A 17,687-nucleotide genomic window follows, 5' to 3' on the forward strand; every position below is an offset into this window, starting at 1 on the left:
ATGATTAGAGAAAACGACAAGCCTAAAAAAGGCTAAAACTCATTCTGCCAACATGTATGACTACAACTTCTGCAAAGTAGACTGGCTTATTTTCCAGCGCGCTGTAAAAATATGTGCAAAAGTAAAACCAAGTGCTTACAGACGGGTCAGTTCAAAATCAAGATTCACATGGTAGATAAGAGCAACTATCCTAATAACCCCCTTTAGGTCTTCTCTATGTTTTCCCTCCAACTGCAGTTCCTTGTGGGTTCACTTCTAAAGTCACGCAGAGGTATGCACAAATCTATGTTGCTCCAATAAGGTGCTTAGGTTGCTGCAGACACATTACACCACATCCTCTCAGGAGAAAATGACTTCACATTCTGTGGGGTTGGAAAACATTGCTTGTGGACAAGGATACATGGTTCTGTCTTCAGTCCAATGAATGTTTGTTGATTATATACTTTTGCCATCTCTCAGGAAGTGCTCAGCCATGAAACCTTCTCATTTTGATGCTTTTCTACTCTACTTTGCCATCATTGTCTATAGACCTCACCCTAGAGGTCTTTTTTTACTTTCCCAAGTATAAAACAAGGTGTACGAAACTCCTTGAATGTCCATCTAGCTCTGAAGAACTTTGCTTGAAAAGAAAAAGAGAATGACAGAAATTAAATCTTCAAGATCTCTTTTCACGTTTTCTATATGAAGGTTAGTTGTTTTGCATGTTAAATCTTTCACTGTCCATAAGAATCTGTATGTATGAATCCTAAAGTTGTGTTCCAGTACCTACAACCCATACAAAAAACATGTCTGCCACAAACTGTCGTGGTCCCCCAGTGCACACAAACCCACCGAACAGTTTCACCTCTCACAGGGGCAAGTCCAAGGGCAGTCCGAAAACCCAGTCCAAGGGTCCAAGCAGAGGTCCAGCCAGAGCAGCCAGTTCACGACAAGGTCAGGAGTAGAGACTTGTTGCTTCCACACAGCTACGCCCTTGCCACTCAGGCAGCCTGTAACGCCATGCAGCTGCCAGCCACCTCAGACCTGCTCCTGCAAATACTCATCCCACTGTCAGTGCTGGATCGGTACCAAGCTGCCAGTCAAGCACTTCACCTCTGGTCCTGTAAGGTCCTACTTGTTCGCCTCCTCCACTGTTCCTGAGGCTCTGGTGACGAGGTGGGGGGTGAGCAGACAGACAGCTGGCTTTCCGCAGCCAGCTCACAGCTGGAGGGCTGAGGAGTTGCTGTGCTGGTTCCTGGCTGCGGGTTTGGGTCTGGCCCCGCAGGGGCTGCTTCTTCCTGTACCACCTCAGCTGCTGGCTGTGGATAGAAGCCAAGGCTGCTGGCTGACTCTTCATCAGAGGAGTCATCGGTGTCCCCCGGACCCGGTAGGCCATGACACAAACTGCAGCTTTTGGTGGTGTCTTCTCTGCTGCTCACTTAGACCAAAAGTCTATTAATATTTCAATCCTTTCCTTTCCAGCTCCCATGACCCATTCGTCTTGAGCAGTTAATGGGGAGTTTTTTTCTATTTCTTTAAGGAAAATATGGTGAAGAGATACTTGGCCACTGCCAGTGTTATACTTGGATCACTATCCACCAGTAAAAAGGGGACTATTTTATCACCTATTACAATGGCAGGTAGTCTTGTTAAAATAAGATTAATCCACTGGAGTTTGAAATGGGAGCACTCCAGCATCATGTGAGCAAGTGTATCAATTTTCTTTATGTTGCATGAGCAAAGTCTTTCTGAGTGGGGTAAATTGTCATACCTTCCATTTAGCACTGCTGGAGGCACGGAGTTCAGACGAGCAAGCATAAAGGCTCTTTGAAAACCCAGGACTGTTAAATTACTGAAATATGGCGGAGTTCACAGAGATATTTCAATCTACAACCACTACCACCATCTTCATGTGATGTAATGGTTAAGAGCAGTGGACTCTGATCTGGAGAACCGGGTTTCATTCCTCTCTCCTCCACATGATCGGCAGACTCTAAACTGGTGAACTGGATTTGCTTCTCCACTCCTGCACATGATGCCTGCTTGGTGACCTTGGGCTAGTCACAGTTCTCTTAGAGCTCTCTCAGCCTCACCTACATCACAAAGTGCCTGTTGTGGGGATAGGAAGGGAATGAGATTGTAAACAGGTCTGATTCTCCTTAAAAGGTAGAGAAAATTGGCATATAAAAACCAACTCTCCTTCTACATTTCAGAATCAGATTGGGGGGCAGCTCACTCACCATCTTGCACTGATCAAGCGGTTTATTCAGTCAGTAACTCCCAAAATTAATAAGGGCTTCAGGCTGCAGCATTATACAGTAAATAGAATTTTATTTTCTCCTCCCAGCTCTGCAAGATTAGCACTGCCAACAGTCAGAGACCAGATTATGATACAGTTTAGGGAGTAACTATTTACAATTTACAGCAGTGTAAATATAATATAAGTACAAAAGCTAGGAATAAACAGATGAGGTACCGCCATGTGGATTCGTTGTAAGCAAAAGTTTAAAGGGATGGCCTTCAATCAGTAGATCCAGTGGGGGGGGGGGGAGTCAACAGGGGCATAATTTACCAGGAACAATAATCTAAGGCCTGCTACCACCCAAGGTATATTGCACAATTATTTCAAACAAACACCCCTCCCACCCAATAAAATAAATAGGAAGTTCCAACGGTTAAGTCATTAAAGAGAGACACCCTGCCCCCCCCATTGAAACTGTTACTATGATACTGCAGCGAGGCAAAGCATTTTGAAAGATACCATCTTCTCTCTCTTTAATAAAAAGTCTAACACAAAATAGAAAACCGATTAACATTCTTTCCCCAAGGCAGCTGAATAGTTGTTTTCATAGCCAAGGCCCCTCACTGTTCTTTATTTTGCTATGGTTCGACCCAGAACCGTACTTCTTCAACAGTCCATCCTCTAAGGTGCTGAAACAGAGATATGATCATTTTAAAGCCGTATCATCTGCTACCGAGTTCATGTGTTGCAAGTTCTTCAAGGCGATGGTCGTAGCCAGGACTGAGGGGAGGGAGTGAAGAGAGAAAATAAAAGGTAAGTGAAAGTAAACTGATCCACGGCGAAGCAAGATATATTCAATATACCTTAAATAGGCATGTCATGAAACAATGGCTTGTTACAACTACTGCAGGAAAACAATCCTGAAACAACAACTATATTCTAAGACACTGAAAATGTAGTTTTGAAATCTGTTGCTGGACACAGATGCATTTATTAATCGCACATAGGGTTCAAGGTTCAATTTTTTTGCATATGGTCAAAGGTCGTTACAAAAATTAATCTTAAAAAAAATGTAAATCTATTAAACTATCATTGGTAACAGTTACATTTTAGTGCCAAATTAACGCTCAAAAGAATGTTTCTCTTGATTGCCAAAGCTTATCAAGGTATTGAACATAAAACATTGTTGACACTCAAAATTATCTAACATTTAACTAACATAACAAAACCTGCAAAACCGCTCATAACTTGGAAGCAAAGCTTTTAATGCCTGCCTGGTTATTAATTGCATGTAAAACTACACAAAACAAAGAAATAAAAGCTTAGAGTCCGAACTATAACCACATACGTTTCTTCTCTAAAATCAAATGATTCAGAAACAATGACAGACTCATGATTCTTCTATACTCAGTGAGTACAACTCATCTTGATAATGTAGCTAGAATCCTTTCTGGCCTTAATTTAATTGACTAAAAAAAGTCCTTGTTAATGGCAAGTAATTGTCAGCCACTATATTGGCCTTCTCCAGAGTATAGCTCAGGTGCACCAGTGCATGGAGAATGTGATTTACAGTGCATTCCTAAGGAGAGTTACTCCAGTCTAAGCCCATTGAAATGAATGGGCTTAGACTGGAGTAACTCTCCTTAGGAATGCACTGTTAGTATGAGTGGGACAGTCAGTGATCATATCTGAGTGAGATAGCAAGGGCCTTGACTTGGTTGAAGCCACTAAGCAGTGCAGGGTATGGACCTCAGTATACTTACAAGCTGAAATTTCTGCCATCTTCTATTCTAAGAGTTTAATAGGATCTGATCACCTGAGGACATCAGCAAAAGTTTGTGGACTCTTCTACTGTTACCAGCTAGGGTATGATATAGCCTAGTGTGCACTGGATTATACACCATTCAATCACGATGAATTCATTGGTCAGAGGTTAGTAAGAAAGCAAACATGACTGGCTGCTGTAGTGTTCTTAAAATGGCATAAAACTCTCCAACGGTTTTTAAAAAAATGTCATTCAGAAGGCCCTTCTTCCCAAATATATCCTGCATTCCAAATGATTGCCTTTTTTTTCTTCTTCCGCTGACAATAACGCAAAGTCGTATAGCAGGAGAACCCCTGACTTTAGGGTCCAAGAACCCCCACCCCAGATCCAAATCAGAATTAGGCTAAGGAATTAAAAGTTCAGAGGCTACAGGTGAAAAAAGCAAGATTTCCATCTGTAAAGAGACCTACATGTCATAAATGCAAGTTTGGGATAAAAGAACGGACAGAACCAGTTACTGAAAAACCCTTTGGTAAGCAATGGAAAAGAGATCCGTGGTTAAATTGGTCAAAATGTCTCTGAGGGTCTCGTGCGTGAGTTTCTGAAAAATTGGGAGGTCAGCTTAAGCAAAGTACTTATTTAAAACAGAAACTGCTGCCTGAAGCAATATAGAGGAAGATGGAACAGGATTGGTTGGGAGTGCTAAAACTTGTTTAAACCTTTGCTTCACATGAAAGTATGTTTTTCTTGTGGTCAAAATAGGCATGGGCAAGACAGCTGAAAGGAGATGGTGTCACTGAACCTTTGACCTGCCCACTTAAAGCAAACATATTGCTTGAAAAGTGGACCATCTAGCCAACGGAAGCTCAGAGCAGTCCAAGGAGAAGTCTAGAGAGAAAGATGCCATCCCAGGAAACCAAGCTCGTTTCTCTGCTCTCCAAACACAACAGGAGCAAATCTAGGTATTACGGTGGGTGCTACCTTTCTTCTTGCCATCCCTGAGAAGAACAGAGGGTCTCTCCACCTCTGAACTAACCAACTAGCCACCCTGTAGCTTGCGCTGGTATCCTTAATTCCAACTGGTGAAGTAATATGATGCATTTTGTGTAGTTTTACTTAATTATTCGATGTTACTAGTGTAGTGTGCTATTGTGCTTAATAAACCAGTTTGATTTGGGGAAGGACCGTGACTCAGAGGTAGAGCATCTGCTTGGCATGCAGAAGGTCCCAGGTTCAATCCCGGCTTCTCCAGTTCAAAGGGTCAGGTAGGAGGTGATGTGAAAGACCTCTGCCTGAGACCCTGGAGAACCACTGCCAGCCTATACTGACTTGGATGGACCAAGGGTCTGATTCAGTATAAGGCAGCTTCATGTGTGTCATGTGTGATTCATGATTTGTTAATCTGGCTATTTGTGGTTATTCCTGCTCTCGCTCAAATTTTGAAAAGAATCTGCAGCAATGTGGCCTCCTCAGCTGAGCCAAGTGCAACAGTAGTGACAAATCAGCCTTTCAGAAGGCCATTTAGCAAAAAGGGTACCCAATGAATAGCCCAACCCACCACTTTTTAAAATGCCAACTATTTAATTTTTAAAAGCAATTACCGTAGTTTCATTTTTAAATGTGCTTTTGCTGGAGTGACAGTCTCCAAAAATCAACCAAGGAGATCCACACAGCCTCTTAAGATATGGGGAACCAGGCTCCTTTGAAATAAAATTTCCCCTCAGTTGTTCCCCTCAGTTTTACAGTATAGCTGATGTAGCAGGTATAAAGGCTTTGTGTTTGCCACCGTGAGGTAAGTTTTGTGGTGAACATGAAGATCATTGAGGCAGGAGGTTTATAAAAACAACAAAGATTTATTTATAAGCAGGTGTTTTTAAAGAACAGTTGAGTAGCGAATGTCTCCAGATAGTCACAGGAAAAGCCTGGCTGAGGTAATTAAACTTAAGCTGGCTATGGCTTCAGGTTGTGATTTGAATTCCCTTTAATGCCTGCATTTACAAACAGGCTTTCGCTGCCTAGCCACCAGGTTGGATCTTTTATAGAGGTCTATAAAATTATGCATGGTGTGGAGAGAGTGGACAGGGAGAAGCTTTTCTCCCTCTCTCATAATACTAGAACGCAGGGTCATTTGATGAAGCTGGAGGGTGAGAGATTCAAAACTAACAAAAGGAAGTATTTCTTCACACAACACATAAATTGTGGAACTCCCTGCCCCAGGGTGTGGTGATCACTACCAACTTGGAAGGCTTTAAGAGAGTAGTGGACATGTTCATGAAGGAGAAGGCTATTCACAGCTACTAGTAAAAATGGATACTAGTCATGATGCATACCTATTCTCTCCAGGATCAGATGAGTATTCCTGTTATATTAGGTGCTTTGGAACACAGGCAAGATAATGCTGCTGCAATCATCTTGTTTCTGGGTTTCCTAGAGGCACCTGGTTGGCCACTGTGTGAACAGACCGTTGGACTTGACGGGCCTTGGTCTGATCCAGCATGGCCTTTCTAATTTTCTTATTTCACTCACACAGATGATTCCACTCACACCAGCCTGCCTTTTCCCAAGAGACAGAATGAAAGGTACCAGGTCTGTTCGTCACCACATATAGGCCTTGCAACTAAGTACTCTGTCCTCTCCCAGTAGAGCTCAACCACTCTTACCATGCTACCAGGCAGAGCTACTTTAAAGTGTTTGGTCTATTGCTGACACAGACCTGACTTACCGCTGCTTCCCTGCAACATCCCATTACCCCCCCCCCTCTGAAAGGTGACTGGATACTGGATTAGCACTTCCATAGGCTCAGGAATACAGCATGCGTGTTAGTATAAGAGACCGATTATTACTATTTCCAACAAAAAGAAAAGTGGGGTGGGGGGATACAAGCATAGTATGTAAGGCAACACTCACCCACATGCTATCTAAAGGACTGATTGATGGTTAAGTCAGAAGATACCACTGCGAGGTGCGGTGAACTATGAAGCCAGGAAGAAAACAGCTAAATGGGTTATGGTGTTAATAAAAGCAAGCGTGAATTTAGACATGACTCCATATTCCCACAGCTGTGCATGCAAGACTATTAAGTAAGCATGGCTCTTTAAGCTTTGTACAGTCCTGACACTCTGCAGGTGTTAAACAAAAATTATCAGCAATCTCAGCCCCACCTCACTCCAGCAAGCTTAGACTAATGCTATTTCGTGCACAACCCATGAGCCTGTTCCACCTGATGACTTTTTAGCTGAGGATACCCTACTCGAGGCACAGGGTCTTTCCTAACTAACAGCGCATTCCTGACCTTCAAGGACGAAAGCCCTTAGGAGGCCAGGAAGGGGCTGCACTAGTGTTCTGCACCCCACCCCACCCTGCACCAGCGCCTGGGCTACTTACGCCGGCATTAGTGGCCCCAGCAGCCAGTATGGAGGCCCAGACACTGGTCTCCGGACGCCGCAGCACCACCCTAGAATGCCAGCGGGGCCTTCTGCTGGTGTCCCACCAGCGTAAAGGCCCGCGCTGGCATTCTGGGGGGCGTTCCGGTGTCCCTGGAGGCGTTCCGGGGGAGGAGCTGCCATTAGGCAGCCTCCTGTCCCCTTTCAGCCCCGGACGCCGGTGCCAAGAATGGCGTTGCTGTGCCTGGTTTTTTGCAGGCACAGCCTTGCTATTCTCTATGGGGCTTTTTGCCCCATTTTACACGAAAAAAGCCAGTTAAAGGCTTTTTTTATGCTTTCAGCTTGCAGGAAACTTTTTAGGAGGCGCTGCGGCGGCACATCCTCCCCACTGTCCCTGCAAGTTGAAAGCTCAGGAATGGGCTGTAAAGATGCTAGATTCCAAAACAGGGCAGGGACACACGCAGCTTCGTTTTGTCAAAACCCAGGGCTGACAGAAAAGCACGTCAAAAGGATTAGAATGCATTCAAGCAGGTCACCGTTTTCAGCAAAGTAGCCAAACAGGAATATGAGCTAATAGTAATGTGTGTGTTTTTCAACCAAATTTTCATGTAATACTCCCAAATTTAACTACTTATTTCTTCCCAATAAAGCTCAGAAGTCCACACATTAGAAAGCACTGCAGCTAATTTAGACCCCTGTGTCTCCCTTACTACACTCCTTCAAAAATTTACTGGGTAAATTTAAGGCCACCTATTTATGACTGTAGGAGCCCCGTGGCGCAGAGTGTTAAGCTGCAGTACTGCAGTCAAAAGCTCTGCTCACGACCTGAGTTCGATCCCAACGGAAGTTGGTTTCAGGTAGCCGGCTCAAGGTTGACTCAGCCTTCCATCCTTCCGAGGTCGGTGAAATGAGTACCCAGCTTGCTGGGAATAAAGGGAAGATGACTGGGGAAGGCACTGGCAAACCACCCCGCAAACAAAGTCTGCCTTGGAAACGTCGGGATGTGACGTCACCCCATGGGTCAGGAATGACCCGGTGCTTGCACAGGGGACCTTTACCTGTACCTTACTATTTATGACTGTATTATGAGGTTTTACTGATGTTTTCTGAGGTTTTTGATGTTTTTGAGGTTGTTGATGTTTTAATGATACTGATGATTTTATGTATTGTGGTGGCTGTTACCTGCCCTGAGCCTGGCTTGCTGGGGTTGAGGGCAGGCTACAAATTTAAACAAATAAAAATAAATAATAACCATGCTGATCTTCAACAGCCGGGAGAATAATCTGAAAATGTTGGCTAATAATGACCAAGGTCTATTAATATGGGTAATATTTCCCATTATTTTCCACTTCTACTGGAATTGTGAAAGAGACAGAGTGTATTAGTCATTATCTAAAGCACATGTATCTATGGCCCATATATACATCTTGCAAGAGAGATAAGCCCTACAAGTAACAGCCTGATAAACCCTGATGTTTGCCTGTCATTACTTACACAGGCATCCATCACTTTGCTGAATTTAGGTTTTTACTATAGTCAAATATATTTTTTCCAATTTCCACTTTATAAGCAGCAGTTTTCAACTCTGCCATTCCCAAAGTGGCCATTTAAACTGCAAATATGGACAAGTCTACTATTAGTTTAATCAGGGCTGGTGGAAAGAGCCATCAAGTCACAGCTGACTTATAGTGACCCCGGGCGGAGTTTTTAAAGGCAAGAGACGTTCCGAGGCGGTTTGCCATTGCCTGCCTCTGCATCACAACCCTGGATTCCCTTGGTGGTCTCCCACCCAAATACTGAGTAGGGATGACCCTGCTTAGCTTCCAAGATGTGATGAGATCGGGCTAGCCTGGGTCATCCAGGTGAGGGCAAGGGAGATGTTTACTGAATGGAATTTACTGAACCGAGTTTGCTTGATTAAACCTGTCAAAACAGGAAGATAGCGCACACCAAAGTACTCCTTCTGCTTCTACCAAAAATATATATTAATTGTTGAGCACATGGCTTGGGATTTGCTTGGCTAGTGCATTTAAAAAAAGAAACACCACACTTTTGAAGCAGTTTTAGAAGATTCGTAGATGCAGCCCTTGACCTGGGCTGGGCCTCCAAGGCACATTTATGAAAAGAACTGCTCAAATATAATTTAACCATACAGTTCTTCTGGGATCAGGGAAATGCCTAATACCCAAAGAGTGCCACCAACAGCAGCTGTTCATTCTCTTACTACTACTTACCAGTGCCCGTGCATCTTCTCGTTCTAAGATCTTCTGTGCTTGGTCGGCAGGGAACTTCAGCACAGTAGTTATGACCTTTGCCATTGTCTAAAGAACAAGTGAACAATGAAAATGGCATGACAAAGGTATGACCTACCAGACAGAATTTTGGACTTTTCAGAATCCAAGCATTGGGATAGATCCTGTGGCTTTGTTCCAATAACAGTGGTGCTTTCCTCTGGCGAAAGCCTTCCTCTGACATGGCAGGCTTTCTTGAAAAAAGGAAGGTTCCTTGTGCTGAGGCAAGCAGCACTTTTAGTAGAAGGTGCTACAAGCCACTCTATGTTACTTTAATGGCTAATAAAAGCCACAGTAGAAAGAAAAAAGATGCTCAAAGATTCCCTGTGCCCCAACCCTTCATTCTTCTTACATAGGCTGCCAACCCTAAAGGTACTTTCCTGGGAGTAATCCCCATTGAATAACATACTTCCAAAGAGATCTGCCTAGAACTGAGCCCATAAAAACTTAACCACATCAATCACAGATATTTGTCAAAACAATCTTAGACAAGGTATGGTGTTCTGCATAGAAATAGACATCGGAGGACCTGTGAATAAGTTTTTAAAAAGTAGACAAGAAGCGGGAAGACTAATGAGTTATGTGAAGCATCTCTTGCCCTGGTGAAAACAATGAGCAATGAAAAGATAGCTCTGGAAGAGACAAGGACAACCGAAGAGCTACTGTGATAACCAAATTCATGATGTTTTTGACTGAAAAAATCAGGCCAGCATGTATTTCGGTGTGCTACATACTAGTAGCAATTGAATTCCTTTTGATGCATTAACTCAGCAGCTACATCAAGTCCCAGTTGTGCCCTGTAGAGATGCTGAAAGTGAGGAGTGTAACAAACAGGTTTTAATTATGGCATTTGTCTATCAACGGCATGGCAAAAGGCCGTACTGCCGAACAAAACAGCCAGCCCTCGCCTGAATAGGTTTTTAGTATCCATAGTTACAGAAACATTACTGCTGTTTGGAAAAGTGTTTTTGGGATATTGCCTTGAAGATTCAAGTTATTTCCATTTTGAAAAAGCGAACAGAGCCAGTCCCAAAAACAAATCACATGCTAAGACTTTAACACTAGTAGGTCAGCATTCACTTTGGAACTACAGAGCCTTCCCAGCCCAAAACATTCCTAACCACCAGCATATGGAAACTAGAACTTGCAAGGAAGGTGCTCTAAAAGTTCAGTGGAAGGGTTGTGGGAGAGAAATGAAGAGTTTCGGATCCACTGGGATAGAGAGAGCAATGGAAGAGAGCAGGTTGAACGGGAGTGACAGCAGAGGAGGCAGGAGGCTGGTATGTGGTTTGGAAGACTGATTTCATTACGTTTGGTAATCAGTTTAAACAGTTTGAAAGTGTTTATGATTTTACACTTTTTGTCTAAACCTCTATAAAAGTGTTACTATATAGCAGAATATATATTATGGCAGATCACTAAAATAAAGTCACTGCTAGTGGCCCCATGCTCTGTTCGCTGTGGTGGCCGCCCTGGTGAGGAGTGCCCCCACCTTGCCGCAGCACTTCTCCTCTGGGCCATCCTACAGAGCTACTGCTTCCCCAGCACAGTTCTTAACATGATCATTATGTGTCCTGAACAAGAAAGGTACCTTTGTCTCACGGCCCATCATATATTCAAAGAGCACTTTCCTCAAGTATTCAAACTCGGTAGGCTCACCAAAGAGAGACACGTCAGAATGGCAGAGATTCCCATCTGCATAAACAAAAACAACATTTTATACTAGTCTACTCTCATACAGAAGTCTGAATACCTATTCCAGATGGCCGAATTTTAAAATATAAGAGGTACTTAGGTATATAACAGTATAATCATACACACATCTACCCAGACTCCTACTCAGGTCTATTTCAATGGGGCTTACTCCTAACAAAGTGTCCTGAGGATAACAGTGTAAATCAATGATGACAATTATGGTATTTTTATAGGGAATATCTTTGTGTTTTCAACTCAATAATCTTTGTCCCTGAAACAAAGATTAAATGGACATAAGACTGGAATCAGAAACCACACCATTCAGAAACCAGTGGGGGAACATTTTAACCTGCCAGGACATTCAGTTGCAGATACACACATTCCTTCATAGAGCAGATTTTTTTAAGGGGGAATATATAGAAAGATCTATGAACAGGTGTGGATAGGAACAGACTCAGATATATTCAGAGATTGCCTTAGTTCATAGCCCTATGCCCTGTTTCAATCATGTATTCCTTCACAGATGAAAACAATACCAGAATTAAGAGCTGCAGCACAGCTTGAAGTCATTAACCTGACAGGAGCAAGCCTTTTATGGAAGATCTTAAAGAAAACCCATCCTTACATTGCCCAAGGTTGCTTGTAGAGTACAGGTTCCAGATACATGGCAAAATCCTTATGGGTCCACTCAACACAAAGGATCAGCATGAACTAAGACTGGGAATGCTGATGAAATGACAGCTCTCATTAAGTCTTTATGTGACCTTACACTGGTGACAAACCACCACAAAAGGCTACTTCTTTTAACTCTTCTTTGCAGATTACTTCTGAGGCTACAAAAACATCTCTTACCCAAAGTACACCCATATAAAAAATGTACATATACATGCATGTTCACTCAGAACTGCATCCAGTTGAGCTCCATCAGACCCCTCCCCAAGGGAGTGGGCATAGGCTTGCAGCTAGAGTTGCATTTGCAAGTGTTTACTTATACTTTACTTTGTTCCTCAATGCCAAGACAAACATTCCTCACCCCTGTAAGGCGTTCCAACTGTCATGACGTACATGCCCTTCTCGTAATTTTTCAATCGGTCTTGTAGTGTGTGAATCTGAAAATAAAGTGACTGGTGATGAGGAAAAAACAAACAACTTGGAATACGTTTTAACTCTGATGTTTAATGGAAAACTGCAAAGCTACCAACTACCCTAAATGTAATCGCATGTGGTTGTTGAATATTTTGCATCTTGTTTTGCTAAACTTACCAACTTGAAATGTGCCAATGTACATTAGACATACTGGTTAATAACCAGCGAAGAAGGAGATATTGTACTTTCCCCCATTCAAGTAGGTTTCAGAGTCTAATTCAAGTAGGTCTATTTAAAGATCAGGTAGATAAAGCTGCCTTATACTGAATCATGCCATCGGTCCATCACAGTCAGTACTGTCTGCTCAGACTGGCAGTGGCTCTCCGGTGGAGGACTTTCACATCACCTACAACCTGATTCTTAATTGGAGATGCCCAGGATTGAACCTAGGACCTTCTGCATGCCAAGCAGATGCCACTGAGCCATGGCCCCTCCCCACACCTTCCTTGCTCTTAGGAACCTTCAGCGTTGCAGGAGCTCCACTGTGCCAACTGAACATCCCTTCTTACTGGTTTCACTACTCAGTTCAAAGAAGGGGAAGCTTTAAAAAAAAACCAAATTTGAGCTTTTTTATTTGCTGGCCTGAACAGGAAACCTCGTGGGCTCAATACAGCCACTGCAGCACACATGGAACTCTGGATCATACCATACAAGATGGAAACAGGAAACAGTGTTAGAAATTTAAAGGGGTTTCAAATCAGTTTAGCTGTCATGCCTTCCTCAACAAAACTTTCCCTGAGAACTATGGGTTTCGAAAAGTTGTTGAGAATCTCTTTTTCCTTAACTTCTTCATAATACTGCGAATTCCGGGCAGGTTGTTAGGACATTCAAATAAGTTTGAAATAGATTTAAAATTTGTGAACTCTGTTTTGCTGATTTACTTCTCCAAACAGAACTGTTCCACCAGGCCTATGGTTAAGGCCAGTTATGGTTTTTACTATAAATGCTGGCCTCCCTACCTTACCTGCCGCTGCCGAACAATTGCCCGCAGGCCATGCTGTGGCCTTTATATTGCAACCCTATGCACCATAAGAAGTAGAAACTGTGACTTTAATCTGTTAGGGCTGTTTTTAACTTAATTGTTTTATGTGATTTTATGGTTTTACTGTATGTTTCGTAGTTTATGTGAGCCGCTCTGAGCCCAGCTTGCTGGGGTAGAGCGGGTTATAAGATTGGAAAATAAATAAATAAATAAATAAATAAATAATAGTCTGAAAACGGGAGGTAGGTTAGCACAGAATGGTTTAGGAACTCCTTTAAAGTAATTTTGTAACTAGAAAATGACTCTTTAATGTACCTGACACCCAAAACGGAACATTCCTTCTTATTCAAAGCTATTCTTTACCTGTTCTCTGAATTCTTGCTCTTTCAACTTTGAATCATTGATAAGAGTTGTCTTCTGGGCTAGCTGGGTCTGAAAACACAAAAAGATTTCAGCTTAGCACATGGAAGAGAACACACACTTGGAAGCACATATCGTCTTGTTAATTCTGACCACTACTGAACACATGTAGCGGCCTTATACTGAACCAGATCCTCAGTCCATCAAACCTAGCATCTACCCAGACTGGCAGCAGATCTACAGGGTCTCAGGCAGAGGTCTTTCACATCGCCTGCTGCCAGGTCCTTTAACTGGAGATGCCAAGGATCGAACCTGGGACCTTCTGCACCTATTGTATACATCAAATGAAAATGACTAGAGGGAAAAATATAAATCTATTCATTAAGTCAATCTTACCTGAAGTTCAGCTATTGTTACCTAGAACCAAAAAAAAAAAAAAGAACATTAAATAAAATTGTTTTCTTGTGACAGAACAGAAAGCACTACAAAATATTTTGCACTCATAGAAGTCACTGTTATTTCCCATCAGCCTCCCTACCTATGTCTCTGCCTCATATGTGCAAAACATTGATCGTTCCTAAGTTTATAATGCAGACCTTACTGCCAAGTAATCTATCATCCATAATTTCCATTACATAAAACCACTTTATAATAAATATCCATTAACTGAAATAGCTTTGTCATGCCCAAAATATACCTCAGTCTCTGAGTGGAAATATATCTACATCTTACAAAGAAACCAGTCAAAAGCAAGACATCCAAACTAATGTTAAATATATTCATAAATCACTGGTTTCAGAAACTCCAAATCCTTACCTGGAATGTGAACGGGTGGAAGGCAAAGAGTAACGATCACTCGGTTCTTGAACTACTCTCAACTTGCCACATTGTTATGCTCCAGGAAACTTGGTGTACCAGAGACCTAGATGTGGCTGGTTTCTGGGCCTTCTCTTCTCTGGCCATTAAAGGCATGGGGAGTGGTCGGCCCAGGGCTGGTATAGCTTGTTTGATCTCCAGTAGTCTTCCGGGGGTGTCTTGCACCCCTTTGAAAGTCTCATCCTACCATCTAGTACTCGTCCTGGAATTAATCTCTTCTGGATACACCCTTATAGTGGTGAATATTTATAGCCCCCCACTGTCAACAGAAAGGGAGATTGAGGACCATTGGAAAGAATTTGGGGAAACTGTAGAGGACCTCCAGCGGATCTATCCAGCTGCAATAATGCTTATTGGCGGGGATTTGAACGCTAGGATAGGCGCCTCCGACGCACACCTGCTTCCCACAATAGTAAACATAGATGAACTGGCACTTCCTCTGCCCTGGTTTCAGTGTTCGTCAAAGGATTCGAAGATCATCCAGGCAGGGAAGCGGTTAGCCGCCTTGGCACTTGCACAGAATTTGGTCTTTTTGAATGGTGTTGTCTCCCCAGATAAACCAGGGGACTTTACATGTTACACACCAAGGGGCACTAGCGCCATAGACCATTTTCTGATTTCCCGCGAATTTTTCCCTCTGGCACAAGATCTCCATGTGGGGGAGTATATGGGGGGCGACCACCTCCCAGTACACCTCACTCTCAAAATAGCTGTTAAAGGCGGATCTGGAAGGCCGGCAGTGTGGATGGAGAAAGATGATATAAGATGGATTAGAAGTGGTTGTAAGAATCCCCCAGTTGTATCTACGCGGGTGGCGGGAATTCAAAACATTTTAGACACCGGAAGTTCTCCTGAATTGCCTCCCTCGATGATTACGCATTGCCTCAATCCACACTTTACTCTGATCTACTTAATCCCTTCATGGACTGCTACACACTAGTAAGGAGAATTACAAGGGAGCATCTGACAAGACCAAAGAACTGCTGGCGGTCAAATCTTTGGTACGATGCTGATTGTCATTTGGCCAAGAGATCTATCCAAGCTGAACTACGGTGCTACAGGCGCCTGGGGAAGCGAGAAGACCTGATGGAATTCTTCCGCCATAAAAAAGCTTACAAAGACCTAATTAAGAGAAAAAAGGAGATTGAGATCACCCAGAACTGGGAAAAGCTTGCGGCCATTGTGAAGGCTGGAGATGTGAGCGCCTTTTGGAAACTTGTTAGACTGGTTCGCCAATTTGATTTATCTATGGCTATCCCCCCAATGAGATGGATGGAACATTTTTCAGCTCTGAACCAGTCCTCTGAGTGCCCAGCGGAGGAGAAGGAAACTAAGGAATTGCTGGCCTTAACACTAGACTGGCCACGTGTCTCTCCAAAGACCATGTTGGAGCAACTTAACCAAATGAAGCGAGGAAAAGCAGCGGGTCCAGATCTGATTTCCTTGGAGCTTTTTCTAGTAAACCCTGAATGGTGGGCTGCTCGTTTGCCCCCCTTCTTCTTGGATATTAACCAAACAGCTATCATTCCGGAGATTTGGAGGACAGCTACAATCGTGCCAATCCACAAAAGCGGTGATGCCAGCAACCCTGGGAATTATAGGCCGATTAGTCTTATTGCCATCCCGTGTAAGATCTACTCTGCACTCCTCTTGGAGAGGCTACAGGATTGGCTTGACGAAGAGGCCTATCTCCACCCTGAACAGTGTGGTTTCCGTCGAGGTACCTCTACCACAGACCATTGTCTGACCCTCCTTCAGTTGGCCTCTAAGTATTTGAGTCGCCCGAGGGGATGTTTATATGCGGCCTTTATGGACCTAAGGGCTGCATTTGTTTCTATCTCCCGACATAGACTTTGGAAGAAACTGATGAACACCAGCAAAGACCACAGACTCCTGGTTTTGATTATGGCCCTTTACTCTAGAACAACTGCCTCAGTGCAGGTCGATCCCAGTGGTACACTGACAGATTCTTTCCCAGTTCAAAAGTGGGTAAGACAGGGATGCCTGCTTGCTCCCTCTCTGTTTAACATCTTTATCAATGATTTGGTGCCGCATATCAAAGAGGGAGCACAACACCCCCCGTATCTGGCCGGTCAGCCCATACCACTTTTATTATATGAGGACGATGCCGTTTCGTTGGCGACATCAGAAGTGGGGCTGAGGTCCACTATCAATCTCTTCTTGGAATATTGTGATCAAGAAGCACTCACTGTGAATTATGCCAAGTCAAAGGTGCTTTGCTTTTCTGCCACCAAGAGAAGAAGCTCCCAGTTTTTCAAGGTCAAAAACGGACAACTCGAATGGGTTTCCACCTACCGCTACTTGGGCATTGTCTTCAGTTACAACCTATCTTGGTCTGCCCATCTGGATCATGTGAAGAAGACAGCAAGATCCACCACTGTAATGGTAGAGAGGTTTTTTCGAACCAAGGGGGCCAAGCACATCCCGTCTGCCATTGATGTCTTTAACATGAAGGTGGTTTCCCAGATTCTGTATGGAGCAGACATTTGGATTTCCGGCGTGGATGAGAAGCTAGACTGCCTTTTGAACAATTTTCTCAGGAGAATTACTGGAACTCCAAGGTGTGTTGCTGGGCCTGCCCTCCGTATGGAATTGGCCAAACCCTCGCTTGAGGCGCGTGCGTGGAGGAGAGCAATTAAGCTTAGGTTTAAGTTGCCGGACGACAATCTCCCGTCCCAGGCGGGCTTCCTCCATCTTACTCTTAAGGACCCGGCCCCCAACCCCTGGCTCAATCTGTTAGCGGAAAAACTAAAAGTACTGGGACTCTCAATCTCTACTCCCTCTGACAACCTGGTTCCATCTCATTTAGAGATCTCTTGAAGAGATTGAAGGAGTTAGATTGGGCCAGTACAGTAGGGAGGGCCAGACGTACTTGCTCCGGTCTGGTCTTGGGACTCCCCCCACCAGAGAAGCTTCCAGAGTTCCACTCTACGGTTTCAATCTTCTC

The 17,687-nt window shown here is 43.6% G+C and overlaps 1 protein-coding gene across 2 annotated transcripts in view; it reads right to left on the minus strand.

The window, feature by feature from the left end:
* Positions 1 to 2,908: 2,908 nt before the first annotated feature.
* GOLGA4 (golgin A4) overlaps positions 2,909 to 17,687 on the minus strand; it is a 59,335-nt gene continuing 44,556 nt past the window's right edge. Inside the window, exons 18-23 of one of the 2 annotated variants that reach the window (XM_056857643.1) lie at positions 14,240 to 14,260; positions 13,847 to 13,915; positions 12,389 to 12,464; positions 11,252 to 11,355; positions 9,604 to 9,690; positions 2,909 to 3,001 (exon numbers count right to left, since the gene is read on the minus strand). In XM_056857643.1, coding sequence (XP_056713621.1) covers positions 2,978 to 3,001; positions 9,604 to 9,690; positions 11,252 to 11,355; positions 12,389 to 12,464; positions 13,847 to 13,915; positions 14,240 to 14,260 — 381 coding nt within the window. In that variant the 3' untranslated portion in view covers positions 2,909 to 2,977. Of the gene's footprint in view, positions 3,002 to 6,898; positions 6,959 to 9,603; positions 9,691 to 11,251; positions 11,356 to 12,388; positions 12,465 to 13,846; positions 13,916 to 14,239; positions 14,261 to 17,687 lie in introns of those variants that run through there. The other variant, XM_056857642.1, reaches the window with a different exon arrangement.

This window comes from Euleptes europaea, chromosome 11, assembly GCF_029931775.1.
Source record: "Euleptes europaea isolate rEulEur1 chromosome 11, rEulEur1.hap1, whole genome shotgun sequence".
NCBI classification, from domain to species: Eukaryota; Metazoa; Chordata; class Lepidosauria; order Squamata; family Sphaerodactylidae; genus Euleptes; species Euleptes europaea.